At 43.0% G+C, this 27,426-nt stretch overlaps 1 protein-coding gene across 4 annotated transcripts in view; it reads left to right on the forward strand.

Annotated features, from left to right (window-relative positions):
* NPAS2 (neuronal PAS domain protein 2) overlaps nt 1-27,426 on the forward strand; it is a 107,778-nt gene that overhangs the window by 71,575 nt on the left and 8,777 nt on the right. For 2 of the 4 annotated variants that reach the window (XM_030476149.2, XM_030476148.1), the window contains exons 7-16: nt 370-483; nt 9,778-9,896; nt 12,271-12,353; nt 13,269-13,375; nt 14,585-14,732; nt 15,539-15,620; nt 16,311-16,452; nt 17,193-17,299; nt 17,470-17,562; nt 23,623-23,769. In XM_030476149.2, the coding sequence (XP_030332009.1) occupies nt 370-483; nt 9,778-9,896; nt 12,271-12,353; nt 13,269-13,375; nt 14,585-14,732; nt 15,539-15,620; nt 16,311-16,452; nt 17,193-17,299; nt 17,470-17,562; nt 23,623-23,769 (1,142 nt within the window). The remainder of the gene's footprint in view (nt 1-369; nt 484-9,777; nt 9,897-12,270; nt 12,354-13,268; nt 13,376-14,584; nt 14,733-15,538; nt 15,621-16,310; nt 16,453-17,192; nt 17,300-17,469; nt 17,563-23,622; nt 23,770-27,426) is intronic. The other 2 variants (XM_030476150.1, XM_030476151.1) reach the window with 2 other exon arrangements.

Genomic DNA, 27,426 nt, shown 5'->3' on the forward strand with positions numbered 1-27,426 from the left:
GAGTCATGCAAAGCCTAAATTGAAAAAAAAAGCTATAAATGAAGGATCCAGTTCTCTCCTTCGCAACACCGATGCTATGGCAGTGGTGAAGGTGGTGTAAAAGGAGGGCGAGTTATCCACAAAGGCTGCCCCTGAACTGTGGGCAGACCTGTGCACAGCCCTGAAGAACCTGCACCCCTGGAAGGTGATTCCTCATAGAGGCTCTGATCCTGCCATGTATAGCATATAGCACAACGGTGTAGAGGACTCTGAGTGGTAACAAGCTGCTCTCGTGCTGCCAGATGCAAGATTGGGGTTGGAAGACACCATTGGTTGTGTTTAGCTTTAATAGCATGTTTATTTCTTCTTCTTCTTCTTTTAACAATCCAGCTGACAATGAACTAGAGTTTTATTGTCATCTTCTGAGAGGAAGTTTGAACCCAAAGGAATTTCCAACATATGAATACATAAAATTTGTAGGAAATTTTCGGTCTTACAGCAATGGTAAGCTTTAATTGTTGTATAAATGTTACTTTAGCTGTGTAAAATAAAATATAAGTATTGCTCCATTGAACAAGACAGGCTTTTAACTGAAAAGACTATTTTTAATGTTACGGGATAAATTTTGCTTCACATGGATCTCGCTGCTGATTTTCAATAGCTGGACAAATAACATACCTATGAAGAGAGAAACTGTGTTAGTTGCTTTTGTTACTGCCCTTCACTTGTTAAAAGTGATCCTTTGACTCTGCATAAGCTTGCAAATAATGGCAGGTTCAGAGGAGTGTTTGCGCTCACTAATACTGTGTGCCTATACTCTACCTATTAACTAAATAATAAGCTTGCTACCTATCTGCTGGCTTACATTAAACACAAGTTCTGTACCAGAACTGATAATCTGCCAAACCTGCCCTCTCACTCTTCTCTGCAAACTCCATGTAATGGAGTGCCTGCACCCACCGCCCCGCACTGCGGTTAGGGGTCCCCTGCCGCTGGCATCGGAGTGGCTGAGGACACTTCCACCTACGTCCTTCTCCAGCTGCCATTTTACATTCCTCTCCAGCACTGCAGAACCCAACACTCTCAAAATGAGGAAAGAAATGCAGTCAGCATAGTCGCTAGCACGCCACAGTCTGTCTATGGGATGAAGGGCATATTTCCACGTTGCCCATTCCGTAACAAACAGATTGCTGCATGGCCATTAGTGTCAGAAATAAAATACCCTTTTATTACTTTCCCTTCCCCTGCCTACCCAAGTTTGCTTTAGTTACTTGCCTGATTGAACTCCAGAGTGGCATTTCCAAAGTTGCTGGTATTGTTCCAAATAGGTCATCCTCCGCAAAAAAAATTCGCCACCGTGCTTTCCAAAAACCACACGCCACACTGCAAGAAAAAAAGTCCCTGTCCCCATTTAACTTTCTGCTCTTGCTCCACATGACTAGAATAGAAACCTACGTGCAGGATGGAGATATGTATTTTTTGTTTGGTGCCATCTGATTTGAAGCTTTATTTGTAATAAGAAATGTAACTGCCTATATGCTTTCTAGTTTGAATGAAGTGAAATGTGGCTGCCTGACAGACGCACACACCAAGCTGTTCTGTTTTCTAGAGCAGAAACTGGCTTTCAGGTGCTGACTCATAAGGATACATTTCTACCAGGGGAATTTCTGATCCATTTTCTTCAAGGATTTTTCAGCCCTTTATTTTGGCATGACCTTAATATTGCCTTCTTACCTGTTAGGATTTCATATCCCAGCATTTGTATCACTGGCTATTTCTCAGAAGAAAGATAAAACTTGCATTACAGATATCTTCCCTAGATTAATGCATATAAACTAAATGGGAACATACTGATTTCAGAAGACACCAAATCATTTTCCAAAGACCCCAGCTTATAGCTTTCAAATAAGACATGTGCTTTCTGCTTCTTTTTTTTTTTTTTCCTCTGTGCCACCTTTTTCTAAATCTTCCACTTTATTTTGCCTCTTCTACTTTCTTCCCATCTCTGCTGCAGTCTGACCCTCTGTTCAATAGGGAGGGGATAGCCTTTGCCCCTGCTCTGTGAGATGGTGCCTCCTGGCCCCATTCCCATTTCCTCATTGCATAACCCAGCATCTTCCCCATCCTGAGTTTAGATTCCCAAGTTCAGTGCGGAGCCTGGTGGAAATACTTGTTAATCAGTGCATCCCCAGCACTGCTCCCCCTTGGCCAGGGAACACCCCCATGGCCCCCTCTTGTTTCCACACTCCCCCCCCAGCACACTGGCTCCTAATCCAGCCACAAAACCGCCTCCCAGTAAAAGTGGAAGGAAGTGTACTAGACTCGTGATGTAGCAGCAGTGACCTCTGTTTGCTTGGGAGCTGATAACCTTGGGCCAAGGACAGAGCGAGCAGCTGGAAGAGGGTGCAAACCTCCAAAGCGGCTGTTGTTAGCTCCACTGGGCTTCTTGCATCAGCCGGCTGCACCCTGAGCAAAGCATGAGGGCCGTCAGCTCAAATGAGTACCATATGAATGCAGCTGCCCTTTGGGCAGCTTTCCAGCCCTGGGCCTGGGGGCAAGGAGCTATGCTTTGGCAAGGGGACTTGCGGCATGGACACACCTTTGAGCATCTGATGGGTGCAGCGGTGGGCTAGATTCCCACCTCTGCTTGGCTCCCCACATCCCAGGACACCCTGTTATCAAGCACTGTCCCCCCAGCCAATGCACCTCCCAGGCTGTCACCTGCCAGATCTGCCAGTAATTTCTCTCTTCTTCCTCCCATTAAATAAATACCCATTCTCCAGCCATCCCCTCTCTAGGTGTGAGGCCAAGTGGGTGAGAAAGACAGTGGTGGGAAGGGTGGGGGGGGAGACACGTATCACTTGCAGGGCAGCACTCTTCCTATGTGCGTAGGATTAGCTGGCCCCAAATCCTGCTTTTTGGAGGTGTTTGTGAAGGAAGGAGGCTAAGCTGAAGATAAAAAAGAGTTAGCTGGGGGAGAAAGACAGAAATTGCAAATTAAGCTTAATTAGCAGGAGACGTTCCTTATGAATGTATTCAAGAATGTTTTTCCCTGTAGCTTTTCACAGCAGTGGAAGTGTGAGCATGTTTTTACACATGGGAGACTGATACAGGATGTTCTTCTCTAAATACAAATCTCTGCCTTTCCTTTTTAGCCACCCAATCCTACCTTTGTCTCCAATGGTTTGCTCAGTGTACTCTGAGGCCGCCCTGCCTGTACATTCCTGCTGCAGGGACACCAGAGCCTCTGTGGCCAGGGAAACTCTTTTATCCCTGGTCAGGCTGTATCCCATCAGGATACTTAACTATTCCGTTCTCATTAATTTAGGGTCATGGCAGTGACAGTCCTAACACCTCACTTAACCTTCACTAATGTTTTTAAGAACTGGTAAGTCCGTTTTTGCCCTCTGTAACAGAAATGTCACTAGCTTTATTCTACTTCCACATAACCTTTTATATAATATCTCCCTTGAATTATCATCTTCTTAGGCTCATTTTATTATTGTTCATTGCTTACGTAATGGTGGTGCCTGGGGGGAAGGAGGTCATGCATGCTGGGGTCCCAGTCACCTTGCCCCCTTCCATCCTCCCTCGTACTTTCTCCATTGATCACATTGTACCTTATGGCCGAGAACATCATGTAGGGATGGGTTTGAATGGATTAATTTGAAGGATTGAGGCTTAGAAAGCCAGTTAGGGGCTTAGCTGCTCTCCCTAACTTTAGTTGGAGCTCTGGGGCTTTAAAGGCCATTGTACTGAGACGCCAGAGAGATTTTTTTGTCAGCTAAAGTAGAACAAATACCTGATATCTACCAAGGTGACTTGTCACCAGGATTGCTGTCAGGGAGCCAAATCATGCATAACCTACATCGAACCCATGCTACTCCCCAAGAGGAGAAGTCACTGGCATCTTCCCCATCCCAGAAGGCACAGGAGATGCATGTGCAGCCCCAGAAATTGCCTGGGAAAGTTCACATAGGTGGCGGCATGTGTTCAGTCTTTTGGAAGATCACCGTCCCTAGAGCTCCTGAGCTCAGCTATAGCTGGAGGCAAAAGGAGCTGCACAGCCCAGTGCCAGAGTTAGCAAGAGGGTCCCCGCTTGGGCTGGTCCCAGGGATGGTGTGCGGGAAGCTGTGCTCTGTAACCACTGCTGCAAGGTCATTTCTGCAGCTGTATCTACACCAGGGATGTGACACGAGCCGCCTGCCCATGAGCGAAGCCTTCTTGAATTAGCTGTGCCCAAGCAAGAGCAGCCGACTGGAGAAACAGCAAAGTGAGCTGTGCAGAGTGACTGCATGAGTCACTGGCTGTGCTAAATCAAATACAAGAGATTTGATTTTGCATTTGGGAGGATTATATAATCGTCATTAATTAAACTTCAATGAGAAAAGCAGGACTCTAGCCTGACGTGAAGAGTCGGAGGTCCCTTGAGAGGAGGGGAGGTGTCCCAAAGGCCACTCAGAAGAGGGAGTTCCCTCTTTGCTTCTGTGAGAAATGCCTACTTGCTCTTAGAGCATAAAGTTTTGGGGGTTTTATTTGCAAATAGGAACTCTTTCCAATATTTTTATATATTTCAGGTTCTGGTCCTGTAGTCCAGATTTTAAGAGAGATGAATGTATGCAAACATCCGAGGGAGCCGAGTGCCATCACTGTACCTGTGAGGGTGGCGAGGCACTGGAATGCGTTGCCCAAGGAAGTTGTGAGTGCTCCATCCCTGGCGGTGTTCAAGGCCAGGTTGGATGGAGTCTTGGGTGACATGGTTTAGTGTGAGGTGTCCCTGCCCATGGCAGGGGGGTTGGAACTAGATGATCTTAAGGTTTTTTCCAACCCTAACTATTCTGTGAGTCTATGATTCTATGACCAGTAGTGGCTGATAAGGGACAGAGTCATGTCAGCATCACCTATGAATAATGCAGTGGCTCCCATCCAGTCTTGCCAGAGGGCTGATGGGGGAGGCAAGTAATAGAGACAACTCTCAAAAAAATCCAAGGAATGCTTAGCTCACAGTATGAAATGTCAAATTAAGTGAGAATAGATTATTTTACAAAGCTGCTTAATAGCTTACTCTGATAAGAAAAGATAAGGTGGGCTGGATTTATCCCTCCTGTGAAAATTGTTTGTACGTTTGTCAACAGAAAAAGATCTCTCATAATGATATAACCAAATATTGGCTTTGATATCCTATTTCTGAGGTGACATACTTGCTTAAAAACTCCTGAAAGGGACAGAGCCAGAGTCTGCCTTTCAAAGTGTTCACCAGTACAAAAAAGGACCACCAGCATCTTTACAGTGGCAGATCCATCCTTTCATCCAAAATGCCTGAAGTTTTCCTCTTGAAGGAGGAGATAACCGTTACATGAAAAGAGCTCCTGATCAAGTAATATAATTAAATAGTATAGTGGAATTTAAAATCTTGCATTTTTGTTCCCAGTTACATGGAAACTCAGGAAGCATCTGGTTACTGGATGCTAATAATAGCAGATACTCTACTGTTAGCTGATACATTTATCAGAGAAAAGAATAACCATCTAGAAAATTATTACGCTGAGAGGAAAAAAAGTCTTTTCACTCACAGAAGAATTAATTCATTCTGAATTCCTTTTTAAAAGAAACAGATTTATACAGAAGATACATCGATCTTGAGCCTCCATGAGCATATGCAGAGACATCTGATAAGAATAACTCAAACTGAAATGAATGTTTTGATCAGAATTAACAGCCACATATAATTATTATTTGCTATTCACAATATCATAGAAGCTGCAGCTATCAATCTGCAGTGCTTATGTTGGGCTCTCTATGGACACTTAAGAAAAAAGGCACTATTCCTGTCCTAAAGAATTTACTCAGGGTTCATATCAGCACAGAATGCTGAGAGGAGAAACAGGAGGAGAAAAGAGGAGAGAGTAGATCAAAGTAGACAAGTGATGTATGGATACCGTCACCGTTACTCATCTGATGCTACTGAGCGCAGTCTGGCTTGCTGCTGGCACTTTAGATTTCTCCATTATATATATTAATTGCTGAATATTCTCCTTTGCTGTGGTCTGAATGTATTTATATGAAACAGTCTTTATTTTATTCTGGTCTGTTTGGCTTGCATTTTTTGAAATCACTGCTCAGTTTGTTTGACAGTCACTAAGGCTGGTTCTTTAAACATTAACATCTACTGACAAAACAGGAAGGAGGGGTTTCTTCTTTCAAATGGCATAAATGAGAGGTTTGCTGTTATGGAAAGAATATGTTTTAAACAACCTAAGTTAAAATAAGATAACTGACCAAGCAACTGACTGCTGTACTATTATTAACTAAGCAATGTGGCATCTGGGGTTTTTTAACATGTTTTCATTCATTTCATGTGGCATGATTTGTATCCCTAAAGACGAAAATCTTTTCATCTATGGTAGTTAAGGGCTTGGTTCCTTATATATATTACTTATTTTTAATGTATTTTCCTTATGTCCTGGTCTTTTAAAAAAAAAACAACAAACACAAAACAAAACCAAGTAACAACAAAAACCCCTGTATATAGATGAATCAGTTTCCTTCTATCTTCTTATATGACATTTGCAAGTAATTTAATACCTTTGCAAAAGTATTTTGTGGAAGCTCTAAGAGTAGCAGGTCTGATAGCTAACTGCAAAAACTATTAAAATTCATGCTAAGGAGTATCAGCTAACTGATACATATGAGACAACTGTTTCATCTTTCTGGATATGTATTTAGCTTTGTCACACAACCTTCTAATGCCCTACTCAAGATATTTTGTCTAGATCATTTAATTGTGAATCATTCACCCAATGCCCACTTGTTTATAACCAGCTTAACATTTCACCAGGCACCTTCTGACAAAAGCACTCTGAGACGTGTATTTGACTTATAAATGTTAACATCACCAGATCCTCAGACTTCATCCTGTATTTTCCATTCCACTGTTTTTCTGTGGTGCTCTCAGAAAGTTCGCTACTGAACTTTGCTACTTCAAGATGTTGCGTGTTTTCTTTTAAAGAGACTTGGAGAATTAGAAAGTATGATTTTTCAGAAGGCATGCTTAATTTCTTTTTCATTTATGTAATTATCTCTTTTTTTAACTACACTTTAAAATTTATCAACAAAAAAGGTTGAAATTTGTTGATCAGCTGCAAGGGCAGAGCAAAACAGGCTGTGCAGATAGAGCTGTGGAAAGAACAGATACCAACAAAATAAATCAGGCAGCAAAGTAATTCAGAAACAAATGTCAGGGTTGGTTTTTTTTTCTTTCAGTTATTGTAGTTATTACTTTCAGATGGAGAGGTACACTGCAAGGTGGTGGCTATCTGCCTGCATCATCAAGGCTTTTAATGCTCTGACTTTGTCAAAGGCATCTGAGCATGGAGATGGCACAGTACCTGTTCAAAGTAAAGATGGATGACTTTCAACCAGGCCAGCTCTGTCTCATCTCTTTGGGCTTATTCATTCACTGACAAGTTCAACACTCCCTAACATTTTGGGTGAAATCCAGAACTGAAATTCATCCAGAATAGATTATTTACTACATAGCTTTCCTATACAATAATTATTACCCTTTTAGTATTGCATTTACCTCTTGGAAATATAATCCTATTTGTAAATGCCATATTCAGGGATGTATTCTGCTCTTTTCTGGGAATACATCTCAGGCCCATGGCTGTTTACATCAAACAGCTGACATAGAAGAGCCATCTGCTCTCCTTGGTGTGACTCGATCTCCACTCTATCTCCACTTTCTTCTGCAACTGGTGTCATTTGCAAGCCCATGGGTTCACTAACTAGGTTAACTTATCATACCTGTGGTTCGCAGGCAGAATGTGCTTATTTTCACATCTTAGAGCGCAGTCTGCTAGGCTCTAAGATACAAAAACATTAGCTACTGAACTTGGCTATTGCAGAGAGAAACCCCATTGACTTCAAACATGACAGCATATTACACAGGAAACTTGGAAGGAACTTTTTACAATGCCCTTAATGTGGGTTTATAGCAATCCCATTAATTTTTAAAAAGGTCTGACTATGAAAATCGACAGGCTTGCACAAAATAATCACATCAGAGATGAACCAATAACTCTTTACTCAGGCTTCTCCTGTTTCCTGTAGCTCCTAACTCTTTCTACATTTTTTACCATCTCTTGTATTAATAATCCCATAGAAGCCCTCATATATGCACATAACCCCAGGAGCAGTACAGGAATAGATATTCCTTGGAAGTCCCCAGAGCAAGTATGCTTTGCTGGTGAAAGGAGGAGGATTTTGCCCATATTTTTTATCTCAATATCCAGTCAGCCATGCTCTCCAGACTCAACTGCAAGAGAGGGCTGTAATGTCTGTGGACGTGCACATCTGTGCATCTCAAATGAGGAATCTTTCTTCCCCTTTTTGGCGCAATATATATTGTGCACGCAGTGGCCTAAACCAGTTAATCACAGGTGTGAATTCTCCACAGAGTACTTATTTTTTCTGTCTCATACCCTGTTATCCTTGTTATCAGTTACTGTTTTATATCGTTATTGTAAGGCTTTTAATAGGTTGAACTGGGTTCCAAAAGCACATGTGTAAATTGAGACTTCTTCCATCTCTACAGTTTATGCTAGCGATCTAAAGCCTAGTGCAGAAGTGCCCCAGAATAAAAATTGCTTGTTATCTCCTCCGCAGATGAATAGAGAGCTCTTAATTTTCACAGGAATGGTCATGTTTACCCTTGCTTTGTCCTGTGCAGAAGAGGCAAAGTGTAGGAAACTTCACAAACTTGGATAAAGGGACCTAACAGTAAAGAATATTAGCATTTATGCTTTTTTAGCATTAGATTAACTCATATTGGTGAACTCCAGCTGCTAGATGGGACCTTCTCTGCTCCCATGGGAGATAGTCAGCTGGGCAGGGCAAGAACTTGCAGGACCAGCCCAGTTCCCACCATAGCTTAGCGCACAGTTTTTTTCCGCTGCTGTGAAAGTAGGCTTACCATCTCTAAACAGCTCAAATTTGGAGGAAGAATTTGCATTCTGTTATTCTAACATGGGACTGTGGGCTAGCTTAAGGCAACACGTTCTTTTGGCAATGTATCTCTGTGGCAGGAGATGCTAGTGGGCTCTCAAAGCGACACAAAAGCCATGCAATCATGAAAGACAGATAAAAAACCATACACAAAATCTGTAACCACATCACATCCAGTTTTTCCTTCTGCCCAGTGTTTCCGGAGACAGCAGACCACCTGCCCGCTTGCCAGAAATGCCCAGCTCTGGGAGCCTGTGCCATGCATAGGGTCCTTTCTAGGGTGTCTTTTTTCAAAAGAAGGAGAACTTGAGCACACCGGGGACAGTTCATTGCTAGCTCAATGGAGCCTCACTGGTGGTGGGCCCCTGTGTTTTGCCACTGATGACTTGATGAACTCTCTTCAGCTTCCTCCCTTGACAATGTTTTTTTCCACTGCTTCATGGAAGTCAGGGCACTAGGCATGCTGCAGCATATGTTTTTTTCTTGGTGGTGAAAAAGAGCAATTGGGTGTGGGGGGTTTCTTTCCAGAAAGCTGGTTTATGCTCTTTAATACCATTTGGTCTTATTTTTATCAGGATTAACCTATAAGATTCATACTTGCAGTTAAGCTCTGATGTCTTTCTGCATAACATGACTGACTTGGATTTAAATATACGCATATCAGCTTTAAAAGCTTTTAGAGCACTTCTCTGAATAAAATTAATATTAGTACGCTTCATGTGTGCAAAATAGTCAGGGAGAGCAAATACTGTATGAGGCATGACTCTGTGTCCCGGTTTTTTCCCTACCTAGTGCCTAACTCCACTTGCAATGGCTTTGATGATGCTGTCCCAAGGGCTTACAGAACATCCCCAGGAAAGCAGATCTGCTTCGTTGCAACTGTTCGTCTGGCAACGCCTCAGTTTTTAAAGGTAAGTACCATTGGGTCCCCTTACTATACCCTGGGTCCCATTCATTTCAGAACTTCTCAAAATGCTTTCAGATGGGGTGACATGCAGAGTTCTTAGTTTTGCTAATTGAATGGATTACAGATATCACATTTCATGCATAAAAATCCAGTGAAGAGGATTACCAGTGCAAGCCAGGATATGCCGAAGCGGTGTCACTTCTGCTCCCCTTGCATGGGAGATGGAAACCTTCATTGCATTAGGAATTACACAGTCACTTTGAAATTGGCTTCTTCATTGCTGCTTTCTGTTCCTGCAATGTGACAGCGTACAGATGGCCACTGATGCTTTCGTTTGTGCACCTCGGTGTCTTCAGGTGACTGCTATTCCCTTTCTCCCAGATCCTGCTAGTAAGATAGCTGCTTCTGGAATTAAAGGTAGACCACACAACCTTGTTCCTGGCACTGTTGTCCTTAATTAACAAATGTGAGCTATGGCATCAGGTGTCCTGGCCTCAGAGGTTAAGAGACTTTTAACCTAGCTGAGACCTGGCTGATATCAAATCGCTGTTCCCTTGGCCTGGCTCCATTACTGCTCTGGGACTTGCAGGGCACTCTCAAGTGATTCATGGCCACAGCAGGCTACTGGGGGGCCCCAGTAGAGTCTCTTCTGTGTGAGTAAGAACACTTCCCATGAATCTTAACCACAGTAATCATATTAGCAGTAGGGGCTGGATTTAAGGTTGTCTGGGGACCCTGAAAGCAAATTCCCGTGTCTTTGGGTAGCTAAGATCTCAAAATAAACAGGGAAACTAAATGAGCTGCATGTGGCAATGGGCTGCCCAGTGCTAGTGGAGGAAGCAGCTGCTGAACCACCTGGAGAAGGTGTTAGCTGCCATGAAATCCTAGACACTGATCGCTTCAGTTCACCTGAGTGACTCACTCAACCCCTACTCTTGACTTCCTCCTCTAAAATGAAGGCCAAAATATTTTTCTGACTGGCTAATGAAGGCAGAATCAGTGTGTTGGTTGCACACAGCAATGTTCGCATATTGCACCTTGAATTTTAGGGTATGTTCTTGGCATCAGCATGTATTTTGGCATAAACTGTAGAGGGGGAAGAGAGGAATTTAAGGTATGCCTGAAGCCTTTTGCCTCTGTACAGCCAGCAACTTTAATCAACTTTGTAAGCATTGACATGTATCAAAGAAATGCTTCATAGCAGCGTGCCTCAGCTTGTCCTCTGCTCCCAAGAGGTGGTCTGTATGACTTCTCTCTCGTAGAGGGACAGCAGAGAGAGAAGTGGCAGTGGAGACATGGGTGGGTGTCACTGAGCCCACGGTACAGGGGGATGTGGCACCAGGGAGCAGGAGGACAGGCACATTGGGGGCCAGTGGGCAGGCTGTCCTTATAATGATGATGGAGACCCTCCTGCAACAGAGACATGGCACGTATGGTAACCCTGGATGCCACTAAATCCTGAGTGCTGATGCTGGCAAGTCCCAGGCCAGGGGCCTCCAAGTTCACGCCAGACAGCTCGTGGAGCTGGAGGTGCCCCTGCAAATTGCCAGTGGGAGAAGAGAGGTTGGCAGAGGGGAGCTGGGGCATGCAGCCAGCCCCAGCTCATGCACGAGTGTGCACCACGGTGCCATCCTTCCTCCCCTTTCCACCTCCACCCAACAACTAATCACCACTGACTGCCTCCTGATCCTCATCCGTCTGGGGCAAGGACGTCCTGCCTCACAGACAGCCCTGTGCCCTGTCTCCTTCTATGCAATTATTAATTATCATTATCAGAAGTGCCAAGGGCTTCTGTGAGTCTTAAGGGCCAGCTTCTTCACTCACTGGAGTGAAGTGCAAGGTAAAACCACAACCTTTCACCTGCCTGACAGGCTCCATGCAGGCTGCCTGCCTCAAAAGGCATGTACTCCTCTTCTGCTGTTGAATAGGAAGGAGAGTGTCCCCCTTTCTCAAATAGGGCTCAGAGGGCAGACATCCAAAAGGACCGGGCAAGGGTGGTAGGTATCTTTAGTAGCACAAAGAGTGTGAGGAAAGTCGTGACAAACCCAGATGGGACCAAGCACAGGCTGGATGCTGGAAAAGGGCATTGCTCCTTGGGGCTGTGGGCAGCACAGCCATCACACCCCAGGCACTGCTGCAAAGCCATGAAAACTTTGGCACTCTAAAGAAGTGTCTCAGCTCTTAAGTCCATGTGCATCACAAGTTCTTCTTCCCAACTCCTGCAAAAATGTTTGCATTGATAAATACAATAGATTGCTCTTTGGAGTTGCCAGAAAATGTGCAAATTCTCTGTTTTCTCCTCTTATGCACTGTGTATTTATAGCTAACAAAAGCTAGATGAAGCAGAACTCTCTCTAAGTCAGCTCTTTACCATACAGGAAATGTGCATCGTGGAAGAACCTCTAGAGGAATTCACATCACGACACAGCCTGGAGTGGAAATTTTTGTTCCTGGATCACAGGTTGGTGACAAGAAAAGCACTCCTGGTTGTGTTCGATGCTTGTCTACTGCTGTTTTCATAAGTGCAATTCTCTCAAATAGTGTTCCATTTCACATCTAAATCGCATGACCAGGAGGGCTGCCACCAAAATTCCTGCAAAAGCTGATGTTTACTATTTTACATTTAGTTTTGCATTTATCAGTCTTTTAAAACAAAACTACTCTGTTTCTCAGGCCAAATTTGTGATTAGCTTGTTCTCATTTCCTTTGAAAATATCAATGGACCAGAGTCTGTCACATGGCAAAATGATCTAATTGTTACACAGCTGCAGAAACCATTCTTTCCAAATCCAGCCATTGACTCTGTGTGTGCAATTCCCACCGAGTTATGGAGGGAAAGTCTGTGCTGGCCCGAGGCAACTGTGCTGGCAAATGTACAAAGCAACTGCCTCAGCATACCGTAGATAAGCTCTGCAGGCACCCAGAGGGAAGCGGCAGAGATGATCTCCCCTCCTATCCCCGTAGTCCCAGCAGATGATGGCTTCCTATCCCCTTGCTACGTGTTTTCCCCTGTGCAGGGACTGTGGGAGCCGCAGCAGAGCCCCTGACCAAGGAACAGCCAGAGAATGGCTCTCTCACAGCAGGTTCCTCCTGTGTGAAGGTCCCTGAGAAGCTGAGCTGCTTTCTACAACCACATTTTCCCTGGAGAGATGGGGTTGTCATAGCCTTGTCCTGGGAGGATAGTGCCTGCTGGCACTGCTGTGCCCAGCTGGGCATCCCAGTCACAAGGCAGGTCAAGTCCGGGTCCATTCCCCTGGGGTGGATAACTATACACCGATAAGCAAGAGCAGATCTGGGCTTTTTGCATATCTGTGTCAACATGCAGAACTGCTTATTTTGTGGTTTATGAATTCACTTATATTGTGCCTAACCGCAGAGCACCGCCGATTATAGGATACTTGCCTTTTGAAGTGCTGGGTACTTCTGGCTACGACTATTACCATATAGATGACCTAGAGCTGCTAGCAAGGTGCCATGAACACTGTAAGTATCACATTGTCCAGGTTCCTGTGGAGTCACTGGCACACCTCTTTTCAGTGAAATGAAATTTCAGTTAAAATTGTTTTAAACTCGGAAGCGGAGGTTTGACCCTTGCCTTGCACCTGCATGTCTTAGCAGAGTTGCAGCGGACTGGGGGCACTGCAGCTTGATCAGTATCTGGGCCAGACTTACCAAGCTCTGAAAAATACAATTTTACCTTCCATGTCCCCCGAGTAGTCAACAAGACTCACTGGATGGATAAAATATGCCAAATTAGACCCCGCTCTATTAGTAACGAATATCCAGGAATAGTTCAAGCAATCTCAGAGAAGATTGTATTTTGTAAAACTCTTGCAGATTATTTACCCTAATGTTGTTCACCAGATATTTAGGATTACCTGTGATAATTGAATATAGTCTATTAAGATTTAATTGAAAAACTCTTTCACTAAGTAAAGAAAATGAGGCAATGCGTTTCAAATATTTACTTATAGAACTGGCTGTACCATCTCAGCTTACCACTTGTGAGTGTCCTGAAAACATCCGGTCAACATTAGTTTTTATATGAGATTAAAATATAGAAAGGCTAAATATGTGTATGTTTGGGAAACCCTTGAAATCACTGGGGGGGGGAAAAGCAGAGATTAATTTTGTTGGTGAGTCTTTAAAACCTTCTATACTCCCCAGTTTAGTGCAGTTTGAATTCCTGTCAGTCTGGGAATTTTAATTTCAAATGACTTTTGTCTTTGCACAATGTTATCTCCTGTACTCACTTCATTCTGAACCCATCTGCACACAATGCTCATCTTTTCAAGCACTTTTATCCTGTACTTTTCTGATACAGAACTTAATATGATCACTCTTAGAAATTAATCCCAAATGCCTAATTAAGCAGTATGTGATCAGCACATAAACCAGAGTAAGATCTATGTTTAAACTGTAGCAGATGTTAATGCATTAGTGTCCAAATTTAAGGTTAATTGTACTGCACAGGAATGTACCATTCAAAGTGTCAAGAAGATACCTACTGATCTTTATGATTTTTGCTCTATCATTAAGACTGACAGGACCACTCACTCGAAAGGTGCTTCGACTCCTGTCTCCCTTGGGAATCAATGGGGTCACAGATACTTTTGTCACTTTTTTCACGTTTCTTGTCATTTTCACATCGGAAATCGTGCTACAAGCCGTGTGTGTGTTTTCTGCTGACAGTGATGCAGTTTGGCAAGGGGAAGTCTTGCTGCTATCGGTTTCTGACCAAAGGACAGCAGTGGATCTGGCTCCAGACCCATTACTATATCACCTACCACCAGTGGAACTCCAAGCCAGAGTTCATTGTCTGCACACACATGGTGGTAAGGTATGGAAAATCATATCAACCAGCAGGGACATAAAGGACAGTAAGATAAAGACATCCTCATGACTGCTAACACTTTCTCTTAACATGTAGTGACAGGAGAAGGGGAATGGCTCTAAGATGAAGGAAGGGAGATTTAGATTAGACATTAGGAAGAAATTCTTTACTGTGAGGATGGTGAGGCACTGGCACAGGTTGCCCAGAGAAGCTGTGGCTGCCCCGTCCCTGGCAGTGTTCAAGGCCAGGTTGGACGGGGCTTTGAGCAACCTGGTCTAGCGGAAGGTGTCCCTGCCCATGGCAGGGGGGTTGGAACTAGATAATCTTTAAGGTACATTCCAACCCTAACCATTCTGTGATTCTGTGATTCTATGAAACCTTACTTTATGCTAAGCTCGATTTTTCAATCATGAATTTAGCGGCAGATTAACTGTTGCATTTTTCAATTTTCTGCAAAAACAGAGACTAGACAGATCCCTTAACTATTCACTTCCTCTAATCCCTATGTTGTTTTTAAAGAGATGTGTGGAAGCTTTCCAGTGAAGTCATAAAGTGCTTGTAGGATGTGAACTTGACCTTTATATATACTTCTTTAGTATACTTCTTGACTTCAGCAAGATAGGAACAGAGCAAAAACTGAAAATTGAAACAGTCTCTCAAGTGTTATTCAGTAGCATTTGACTTAAGTGATTTTTCAGCTGTTCATTTAACTCATAAAATGTTACAGTAATTTGTTCCTTCGCTTGCTTAAAGTACATTTTATGAAATATAACAATACCATGTTCATACACAGAATTATGTTTTCCATTCAGTTATGCAGATGTTCGGGTGGAAAGGAGACAGGAGATGGGCTTGGAAGAAGTGTCCTCAGAGGTTGTGTCCTCAGCACTAAAGGTACAAGTAGAAAAGCTTTTTTCATGAATATATGTAGTAATCACAATTTGTTCCTATGTTAACGTCACTGAAGACTCCAGCATTGTCTTTCTGGGTGGATTCCCTCAACTTCAGAATTCGTTACTCACTTGAATTATTTTAACATAGATTGTGTAAATTCATGAAAGGATAAACCTGGAGATCAGCAGCAGCCACAGATTAAGTGGAACATGGGCAGGGACAATGTAAGATATCTCCACCTTTCCTTGGCAAGATACTACCGTGTAGATTCATTTGGGCATGTTTTGGCAATCAGCCTTCTTAGCTATATCTCACTGATCTGCTGAGGGAAGAAAGAAAAGCTCCTCCTCAGTGCAAGGCTGAGTGTCTCTCAGAGGGTGCAGTTGCTGTCACATCCAACTGAACACAAAAGATTCAGAAACACATCTGAAGGCACAAAATTACTATGGCAGTAGCTTGCTTTTTATTTCCAACTCAGTGATAGCTCTTTGTAAAATGCATTATTCAGATGGGAGATTGACACCTGTGCCCAGGTCTTCTGCTGGCCTACCTGGGATTAGTTCTGCTCAAGTTATTTTAGGCCAGCCAAAGAACTGGGTGTGCAACCATTGCTAGATGCATTTCAAAATGTGTTTACCCTGACAGATGCAATAGCTATTCCCTTTTTTTGTTTTGGTTTGGTTTTTTTAGGACAGTGGCGCCAGCTTGGATCCTGAACAGCACTTTAATGCACTTGATATTGGTGCCTCAATCCTTAGCGCTAGTCGGACACCTTCAGTATCATCCAGAAGCTCACCAAAATCTTCTCACACACCCAAGTCAGATCCAGCATGTGAGTGCTATTTCTGGGTTACTGCAGTATTTTTCAGTTACCCAGGTTATAGAATGTGTGCATATATACCACAACTGCTAATTTAACAGTTAGTTATGAGGTATCGATGATATGTGTTTGTCACTGACAATGAAGTGCAAAATCTGAAATGCTAACATACAAGAGGTAAGGTTCTAATGCAACCACCTGTACGCTGGAAAATGAGTAGAGGGACTAGCTGTGAAACCTGCTGTTTCAATCTGTTATGAAAATGAGAACTTCTGTTTTCAGATTTGAGGGCATCAGTATGAGCAATATGAGATCCTTCTAGACTTACATGAGTAATAACAGCCTGTGAGTGATTCTTTTCTGGCCAAGATTCAGGATGTTCCAGCCTTGACTTGGGCACACCTTATGCACTCTTTCTGCTCCCTGGTCTGGAAGAAAAGTCAATGAGCTAACCTAAATTTACAGTGATGTGAGCTATTTGAAGAGAGTTCCAGCTGTTTTAGCACAGTTCTTGGTTTCTTTTGCTCTGTTCATTGGAGCACAAAATCATAACCTGTCTCATTTACTTTTATCTTTGCCCAGACCCTCCTTATCAGTTTAATTTTACTGCCATTGAAGTCAACAAGAACAGCCTTGACTCCCACTGGCATTTAGCGAGGCCGTAATCATTTCTAGCCAGGTCTCATTGTAATACCCACTTCAAACGGGGATGATTTCCAGCATATGAAATCTCACTGGTACTTTTCTTGCAGCTACACCAACAAAGCTGATTGCAGAGCCTAACACTCCCTTGCCAAGAACACCGAGCGCTCAGCAGGATTTATCTGTGCACAGACTCAGTCAACCTACTGCTCTTCAGGTAACTTCACACAGAGTCATCAAAATAGGCAGACAGTGTAAAGCATGTGCCACATATGCAGCTTAGCAGTTAAAAACAACTTACACAAAAGCCATGGCATTAGAAGAAACCTAAAATTTAAAGGAGCCAAACTTGTAAATAAAGTTTTGGTTTGTTTTGTTTTAATCTAGGTTTCTTTGCCTTCTCAGCCTTCATGTGAGCTTCTCCCACAGCAGTTGCTGCCTCAAGCAACTCTGCAAAATCAGCCTGCACCTCTGGCACAGGTTAGTAGGGGATTTGGAAGTGGAATAGGTCACTTGCTTATCTCCTGATATTTTCTCCTTTTGGGGCTTTTAGGTTACCTCTTTAGTACCTGAAATCCCCAAACCCACCAGTTCTCAAATGCATAAAATATTGTGGGGAAGTAATCTGAATTTTACACTTGTGTGTCTTAACATCTATCTGCGTACCAGCATTTAGACCAGAAGCCCAGGTACATGTAGGTTCAAGTGCACGCACACATCTATTTCACAGGAAGACAAAAAACAGATGAAAAAGAGTTTTCAATTTTGCTTCTACACAATCAGATCTCATCAAAATCAAAGTCACAGACCAAAACCTAACAAAAGTACTCAGTCCTTCTAAAAACACCTGCTTGGCTGTGCTGATGCACAACTAAACAGCAGCAAAGGACATGTGAGTTCAACAAAACCCATTTTATGAGTGTGCCGGTAATGGTGAGGATGCCACTGAAGACAAATTCCTCCAGTGAAATCTATTAACCCATATCTCAAAAGGGGGCAATGGCCCCAAAAGCCACCTCAGTGTTTCATTTGCAGTGCATTTTGAAGAAGCAATTTGAGTACCAAGCTCCCATCACATTGTTCCTCACCTGTGGTCATGCCGTGATGATACACCCCATCAGCCTCTGATTTTAGGTATGGCATAATATTCCTGGACTTGAGCTGCTTCTACCATTGTTACCCTGTATTCCCTCAAAATATCCCAGAGTTTCTTCCATAGCATATAAAACATATAAAGTCCTGAGGATCCCTGATTTAAAATAACAAATTCTCATTTATCTTTTATGTTTAATATTCTTTTCACGACTCCACACCAGCATGCAGCGAAGAAACAGCATATCAATTATCTGCTCTGAGCATTCATTTTCTTTGAGATATTTCTCTCAGTTATTCATTAATGCACCTCCAAACATCAATTAGTTTATTTATTATAAACCTGTGCGTGTTTTGTTTGACGTTTTTCTACCTCCCTTTCTTCTCCATCAATGCTCTTTGTGAAAAGATGCTTTCTAGTCATTTACTGAGAGCTTTGCTGCCTCACATTTTCCTAGTAAAACACTCTCATGGCACTCCAGCTCCATTTCTTTTCCACCAAATTGAAGCACCATCCAGATGCATGGCCACTGGTTAAACCTCCTTGGGCAAGCTAAATCTTGATGAAAGAAGGCAGCCCTCTGGCAGCCCTCTTCTCGACTTGCAGCAAAGTCACAGCAATGCTCCTGGCAAAGCTCAAGATGGAGCTTCGTGTGGAGCAGGGAATTAACACCAGCATGTTGCAGCTCAGGTTGCTGATGCTCATGCTCCATAGCGATACTCCTGGGAAAAGTACCAAATCTACATGCACTTGGGTGATTTTCATGAACTGTTGTGAAAATTATGAAACTATTCTGTACTTGCCACCTTAAAATAATAAACATGTCAGCCTACAGCAAGATAATCCATTATTTAAAATATAAGGTGCCTGCAGGTTTTAGAAATAGTGTAGTGGGGTACCCTGCTGCCAACCCGGGAGGATGAGCTGCGCAGGGTGCTCCCCACTGCTTTTCTGCCACTTGCCCTCAGTTGAAGGTGACTGAAGGCAGGAGCTGAAAGGCAGTGTGCTGAGCCTGGCCATGCAGGGGGCTGAGGACACTCTGACGGATGTCTTTGTGGCTAACATTTGGCTACAGGGCAGCAGTGTGGGGAGGGACATTTTAAGTGGCCACAACTGCATCTGCCTCAGGCACCATCTGCTTGAACTTTTATTAGTTTTATTTTGAGCAAAGGCTGCGATGGTTTTTGTCTCCACTTAAATGCAGTTTTAGCTTCTACCTTGCTTGTTTGAAGGAGCAGACAGCACAGAACTAGATGTTGCCTGAATGTAAATGGTTTACTTTAAACCAAGTGCTCCCTATTAGAATATTTGTTTGTTTGCCTTCCTCATTGTAATAAATTAAAATCCCCTACAACACAGCGGATGTTGATGACTGAATAATAATTAGCACTAATAATCCGTTTGGGATTGTGCAGGTGTTATTCAGAAGACAGAAAGAACAAACAAGTTGTTCAGTGAACTGCAAAACTAATGAAACCTGGTTTCCCAGGGGCTGCGCCTTGCAAGGCTGGTGCATGGACCCAGCCTTTCCTGAAGGAGGAAGGGATGACTGGATCCCTCTCTCCTTTGCTCAGCTAAAGCTTTCATGAAATTACAGCAACCTGGTATTTTTGAGACTCTGACAACTCTGTTGCATGTCCGCAGCATTGGCCAGAAGGATTGAAAGTTGGAGAGTTGGCAGAAAAGAAAGCTTTAAAGGAAACTGAGCTAAAAAATAAATAGGGCCTCTTTTCTTTACCCAGCTACCTATTGTCATGAAACTTGTAGGAACAGAACGTCTTTGAGGTGTCCATCTTTTTGTTCATCACATCTGAAATGGGGACTATCCTGACAGACACAGGGGCCGTAGGTCCCCTGCCCTGCCCGCAGCTCCCCAGCACCCAGAGAGAGGGATTAACTCTGGCACCGTGTGGTGGCATCCACTGGAGAGAAACACCCTTCCTCAGGCATGGCCTAGCTGGCCTCTTTCAGATGTCCATCCTGGCAGAGAGGAGTCATAGCCCAGAAGTGCCAGTCCCTCTCCCTGGGCTGCACAGCCTGTCTGGACCATCAGCACCAGGGCACTGGCATCTGTCCGTGCCAGAACATCTGCTGACATGATCCCAAAAACATCACTTTATTTAATTTTTTTAAAGAAACCAGACTAGAATTACTGCTGAGGAGTTTTTTTGTCTGTGTTAACAAATCTTGATTAAACTGCTGGGATTATAGATATATCATAGGTTTAGTCTTCAGTGTTTGTATCTAGAAAGCTGGCACTTTTCTTTGTACAACACATTTCTCTGAGGATCTTAGGAATGTTTGTAAATGCCTAACTGAGACAAAGAGCAACGTCATCTGATGCCAGTGGCAGAGTTAAAGAAGTGCTGTGTTTTCTGAGGAACATTCTGAGTTAAGCTCTTTTAATTTATTATACAATTACAGATTTCTCCCCTAATTAGTAGAGCAGTTAATGATCTTGAGATAAATACTCTCTGGTGCAGGTCAATTTCTGTTAGTGTGTCATTGTACAAAAACAATAGAAGCTCTGTAATCACTGGGGTCATGCCTAGAGTTATCAACAAATTTGGGGGTTAGTGTGGGAAAGGGAAAAAAGCAAAAGAGAAAGTTCCTTGTCTTCCTCCGTAACAGCTTTGACTCTAGTATACCAGCTAATTGTTGTTGTTAAATGTATTAATACAAAAAGCACATGAAAAAGAGAACAAAAAGACAATACTACATGAATATGCTAAATGTAAGAAGGTGCTGAAAAAAAAATTAAGGAACAATAATGTAATATCAACAGCAATTATTCGTGCGTGCAAATTTGCAAAACAAATTCAAATTCAAAACTAACATCTGGAATGGATTTTGGTTCTTATTAAAGTATAAAATGATTTTTAAATTACTTGTTATAAAATTCCTTACATTTATTAATTGAAGAAAATTGGGTTCCTTTCCAAAAGTGTCTTCAAGGAGTTCACACAGCAATGAAAAGTCTACTGTCAGCAAGCCAGGCAGTTAAAATGAAGCTTTTGGCTAAAATTGTTTTTAATTCCTTTCTGATTGATAAGGGCCCTTTTAAAGACTTAAGAGTAGTCCTCACTAACAGGTCATATAGGGAGAATTAGGTTGCCTTTTTAAAAATTCCTTCTGTATGGTCAGGTTAAGGCAGGAATTAGCTGCATCTCATCTAAACAAGATGTTGCTACATAGCGTCATTCCATTCCTAAAATCAGGGTCCCTGGGACTCTTCAGAAACAGAATCATGCTACAACAAGAAGCACCGGCCGCCCCTTTTCGGTCACTTGTCCTTGTTCCGAAACATCAGAGGTTTCCACTCATCCACTCCTGAGTTTAATACCTTATACATGGACTAGAAAAAGAGAGACCCCGCTCTGACTTCTCCCCTTTAACATCAAATAGAAGTAACACAAACTTCCCTTCAGGAGCTTTGACACCATTTTTCTGCTCTATGAGAGGATGGGGTTGCAGATGACAGTGCTGCTGTTTGAAGGCAAAAGTGATGGGAATCACGGCACCAGAGGCCAAGTGCTCACATTATCTCCTTGGGCAGATGGCACAAGCTGCGAGCACTTGCAAACACCTCTGCCACCAAAGTGGGCTCTGAGGGCCTCTGCCAGCCACAACTGCATGTGCCACCTTAGCAGCCCTTCTTCCCCCTAAGCAGGATGGCCATGAAACTCCCTTCTACCTTGCCACCACTCATTGTGCAGTGACCTCCCAGATTGTGCTGGAAAGCTGCCCTCCACCTGGTAAATAGAAACAAATCCTCTGAAGTTCTCGTCCTTTCTCACCTAAAGGCCATTGGAGATTTCAGCTTTGATAGAGGGAACGTGAAGGTACTTTCAAGTATTTAACTTAATATTGTACAAATCAGACCTGTCACATTTATATTTCTCTAAGTAGCCAGAAATTTCATTTAACCATACAGCATTGCTAGCACTAGAGCACTCCATAATTCCCTTCTTGTTACCATTTTTGTTTTCCTGTTAAAAAGCCAGAAATGGTGTAAGCCAGTGCACCTCCAGGAGCAGGAAGGCGCTAGCACAGAGCCTGGAACAACCACAGGACTGGGGCATCGGTCTTGGGTGCCTCAAATACAGAAAAGCTCACAGATCTTTTGAAGTGTTTTATATTTTTCCAAAAACTGTTTTTTTACTTTGGGAATATGAGCTCATGCAAAGCAACTATTCCAAAACCCATTAAAATAATAATTAACTTTGGTGGACTTTGAATCATACCCAAGAACACCAAATAAAACTAAGAATTTATTGCTGTGTTAGTCCCCTCCACGCTTCTTGAATGATTCCCCTTTGTGGCAGGTACTGCTGCCAGTGGAGGCTGCACTTTCTTCTTCACCCTGATTAATGATGTCCATTTTATATTATTATTTAGAACAGCCTTTCTCCTACTGAGCCGAGCTATTCATTTTACATCACATATAAAAATAACTTAATGAGCATTCCTTTGTAGCTTGACTACTACTCAGCTGTAGAAATCTAGAAAATGTTTACTGTGGTCAGCTATTGCATGATGCTACAGCAGTAGTCATCAGTAAGTCATCAGCAAGTCATCAGCAGAATAAAGCATTGCAGCACTGCTATTTCTGTGTGGAAAAAGGAAAGTGTTAGTAAAACATGTCCAGATTATACAAGTATGCCATGCTAAGGGCTCCAAACTACAGTCTAACAGAAATAATGCACTCAAGTCTTATGAGGAATGGCTGAGCGAACTGGGGTTGTTTAACCTGGAGAAGAGAATACTTGGGGAGGGGGGACCTTATCGCTCTCTACAGCTACCTGAAAGGAGGTTTTAGCGAGGTGGGGGTCAGTTTCTCCTCCCAAGTAACAAGCAATAGGACAAGAGGTAATGGCCTCAAGCTGTGCCAGGGGAAGTTTAGATTGGATATTAGGAAAAATTTCTTCACAGAGAGGGTGGTCAGGCATTGGAACAGGCTTCACAGGAAAGCAGTGGAGTTGCTGTCCCTGGAAGTGTTCAAAAAACATGTAGATGAGGCCCTCAGTGCCATGGTTTAGTGGTGGACTTGGCAGTGCTAGGGTAGTGGTTGGACTTGATGATCTTAAAGGTCTTTTCCAACCTAGTTGGTGCTATGATTCTATGATTTGCTCTCCAGTTAAGATGCTCTTGATATTTTAAAGTAGCATACTCTCAAAAACCAGTCCTTCTGATAATTCCCTAACAGAACAGGGTCAGTTGTAAGCAGATCATTCTAACTGAAGTAATTTAGTATATATGTGCATAAAATCGAAAATACACAAGATTTATCTCTGCCTAGATGTTAGTATATTGCAAACAAACACGTCTTCTATTCCTTTGGCTGTTCTTTACAATCAAGAAACCAATAACTTCTTATAAAACAGTGTTTATTGAGGCCTGTTTGTATTGTAATGACTGATTTTCCCCCACTTTTTTTTTTTTTCTAGTTCTCGGCACAGTTCAGCATGTTCCAGACCATCAAGGACCAGCTAGAGCAGCGGACCCGGATCCTGCAGGCCAACATCCGATGGCAGCAGGAGGAGCTCCAGAAGATACAGGAGCAGCTCTGCCTGGTCCAGGACTCCAGCATACAGGTGTGTTACTGCTGGGAGAGGCATAGCAAAGCATCCTCTCTCACATGATAGGTGTTGGCAACTTAAACTTAGCTCCAGAGTCCAGGAAATCTGGACATGTGGAAACCAGCTCATTTGAATGAGGATGTTACCCTCTGAAAGCCTCTTGAGTAACCTATGCCAAGAAAGATTTAAGAGCTCTCTGAAAGAAGAGAAGGAAGAAATACTTCAACCTTAGGATGAGGAGAAGTTGGGTCACTTACAGTAGCATTTTAATAGTTTGTCTACTGAGTCTTCAGACTGAGCAGCTGTAGTAGAAAAACATTCAAGTTCAGACTTGCCAATGATTATGCCTTTCCAGTTCATCAACTTCCATCCAGTCACTGCTTGCTTCATGTTGGTATCACTCGTGCTCAGTATCTTGTCTGTGCAGCTCTTCCTTAGCCAACAGCTCTCCATTAGGCAGTGCTCATCTCTTTCCCTCACTCCCTGTTTTCCTGACCCTACCCCAGCCCAGATACCCCATCTCTGGCACAAGAGGTTCATTTCCTTGTCACATTAAAAAACCCCAAACCTCTGCTGATGATCATTTGATCACATCTGGGAAGTGTCTGAGTTTGTTCTTCACTGGACCAGCTTAAGCCTTCCTAAAGCTAGTGAAGCTGGCTATTCTGCCTCTGATACCTCCTACACAGAGCTAGAATTCACCAAGTACAGTATCTGCTTTGTACAACCTCTTCTGTCTACCAAACCTCAGAAATAATAGGAAGACAAGCTCTGTCACACAAACGAATGTCTCAAAGAACATTTTAAGCACAAGATGAAAACCTGGGACCTGCTGGAGTCAGTGGAATTTTGCTCCTGATTTCCACAGAAACAGACTTTCACCCATCGTCAGCATCTGTGAAGTGCAGTTTCACATATTAAAACAAATTGGGATTGTATGTTTAGGCAATTAAGGGATCACTGAAGCCAAATTAGAAACTTTGCCACCTAAGTTGCTGCATGTGCACTGCTGTTAGAAAAAATAGCAATGATGGGTCCCAAAACTAAGACTCCCTGTTCCTGGTGCTATATAAGCATATGAGTAGATGAGGTTTAACTTCAGTGCATTTCTTCTACTGGTTCTGCACTGATTTTGATTAATGGGAAGGGAAAGTCTCTCTGCAATTAACTGGCCTTCAGTTCAGAATCATGTCATATGTCTGAAAGCTATTATTGTTATTATGAATATCAAGAGACGTGATATTCTCACTTCCTTTCTTTTAATTGGGTGAAAACCATTACTTGCTCCTGGTGAAGTCTTCAACAGTCACATACACTCTTTTTTTTTTTTTTTTAATGTATAATTCAGGCAAAAATAGAAGATCAGAGCACATTCTTATATGTAGGAAACGGATCTTATTTTTAGAAAGTTGTCTCCCATATGCACTGAAGTGCATGTAATAACCCAAAGACCATGGGACAGATTCTCGGATACACTCATAGGGAGCTCAATTAGAGAGAAGAGGAGGCCCAGTGGGAAATGGTGGGTAGTTCTGTACTGCTCACCCCATACCAATTTGTAGCTCTGAGATACACCATTTGGGTGATCCTCTCCCCCATGAAGACTGCACCAGGTTGGACCAAGTCTTTTCAGACCAGTACAAGTTCTCTGGTGTCAGTACTGACCATTTCCTCGCAGAACTGAGAGGTAGGGGGTTGGAGGGCAGCTCAGAAATGCAGGGGCTGCACACCTGCCTGCGGGGGCAATGCTGGACAGGGAGGGTCATCCTCCATAGTCTGTCTGCCTTTCAGTGTCCTCAGAGCAATCAAACAAGGCAATGAGATGTGAGCGGTCACACTGACTCAAGGTCAGGGCCTTTTACTTCCCCCAATTTCTCTAGGTTGAATAAACAAACAAGCACAAAGAAATTACTGTGCTGTTGTAAGGAGAGAGAGAGACCAGGAATTGGCTTTGTCTTTATTTAGCTAGGGGCAACTCAAAAGAAAGCCTCACACTTTTGCATGAAGCACTTTTGTGACTCACAAGCAACGAGGAGTAAACTATTAAATCAGAAATCCAACCATGTGCTTTGCAGCATATATCTTCATCATTCAGGGAGCTGGATGTCTGCAGACATTGATCTGTGTCTATTATCAGAGGTACAAAGCATAGTAGCAAACAGGTGAGATTACTATCAAGCACATTTCTGGTCTCTTTAATATTCTGTGAGGAAGAGCTGTAAGCATGGGGGAGTGCCGTAGGCTGCCTGAAAAGGGGGAAGTGTTCTCCGGTGTTCTCTCATTAGCTGATTTATTAACATATCTTCCCCACTGGTTCACTCACTTCCACACAGAAGTGTACAGGTTGCTCTGTGGAGAATTAAGCCCCATTTCCACTTCCTTCAGGGATCTTCAAAACTGCAGTACCGCAGTCCACCAAGAAACGCTTTCCCAACCGGACAGATGTTGAGCACAGTAGTCTGCGTCAGAAACTATTTCCAAGAGCCTTGTGTGATGAAAGATGAAACTAGCAGGAGGATTGTGGGCCCTGAACAAAAGTGTTCAAAACCCCATTAAATCCCTATTACTGCTTTTCCTGACAAACGAAAGTGTGAAGGAGAAGAGCAGCAAGAGTAATCTCAGAAGTCTGAAGGATGCTGCGTCTGCTCCAGATTTGAACAGTCGAGCTAATGAATTGTGGATGGGGAGGAAGGCAGAAGGGCGAGCCTGATCAGCCTGCAAGAACTATAAATGAGACCATTCACAGCCACCCATCATTTGCAAACCAGTCTCCCTTCAAAATCCATGAATCTCAGCTTCCCAGTGCTGTGCTTCTCATCTTCACGTATTTTACATAAAGAAAGAGTCTTGATGCCTGTAATGATAAGCCCGAAGGCTATAATGCCCTGATTATCCAAAGGACAGGTAGGGTCAGAGAGCAGTTTTCCTCATGATGTCTTGCCAATGTGATTCACCCATTATCTGTGTAGGGACCATCAATCTTGGAATGAGGGGGCAGCAGTGTCAGAGGGTCCCTCCCCTCCCTTGCTGCTTTGCTGCTTATGTTAACAAGCTGGCCAATTAACAAATATTTGTAAGATGCTTCACTGACCTTGCAGTCCGCAAAACCAGCCATGAGACGTCATTAGCAGCAACGCAGTTAGGGGGCTGCTAATTTACCCACTTGGATTTGCTTAGACTGGGCAAGATTTCATTCTCTATTAGGGGGTTTCTGTTGATACTTAAAGCTGACGTATTTCAGTGTTTCAGGGGAATTCAGGCAGGACTATCACAAAAGAGGCACATTATGAAAAAACACAGTTAAATTTTGTACAAATGAAGCATGTTCTTGCTTTTAGGCTTAGGTAGGCAAGTAGAAATTCTGCGCTTCTAACCTCTCTCAGGTTAATTCTTGTTTTGATGAGGCATCTTGAGTTTTCTAGTTCCACAGAGACACAGGTTAAATGGCACCACTGCTTCCTGTCCTCAGCTTGTTTTTTCCAGGGCATTTATATTCAGATGGTAATAATGCTGCTTTGGCCATTATAATGGAAAAGAGAGTCCCTAGGTATGAAACACTCAGAGCCCTCTCGGGATACGAACACATGAACAAACAAAATTGGTTTACTGGGATAAGCGTGGTTGTAAATTTAGAGTGTGTTAGCTGCCAACCATTAACCGTGCACGTTCCTA

Source organism: Strigops habroptila, chromosome 2, assembly GCF_004027225.2.
Source record: "Strigops habroptila isolate Jane chromosome 2, bStrHab1.2.pri, whole genome shotgun sequence".
Lineage (NCBI taxonomy): Eukaryota > Metazoa > Chordata > Aves > Psittaciformes > Psittacidae > Strigops > Strigops habroptila.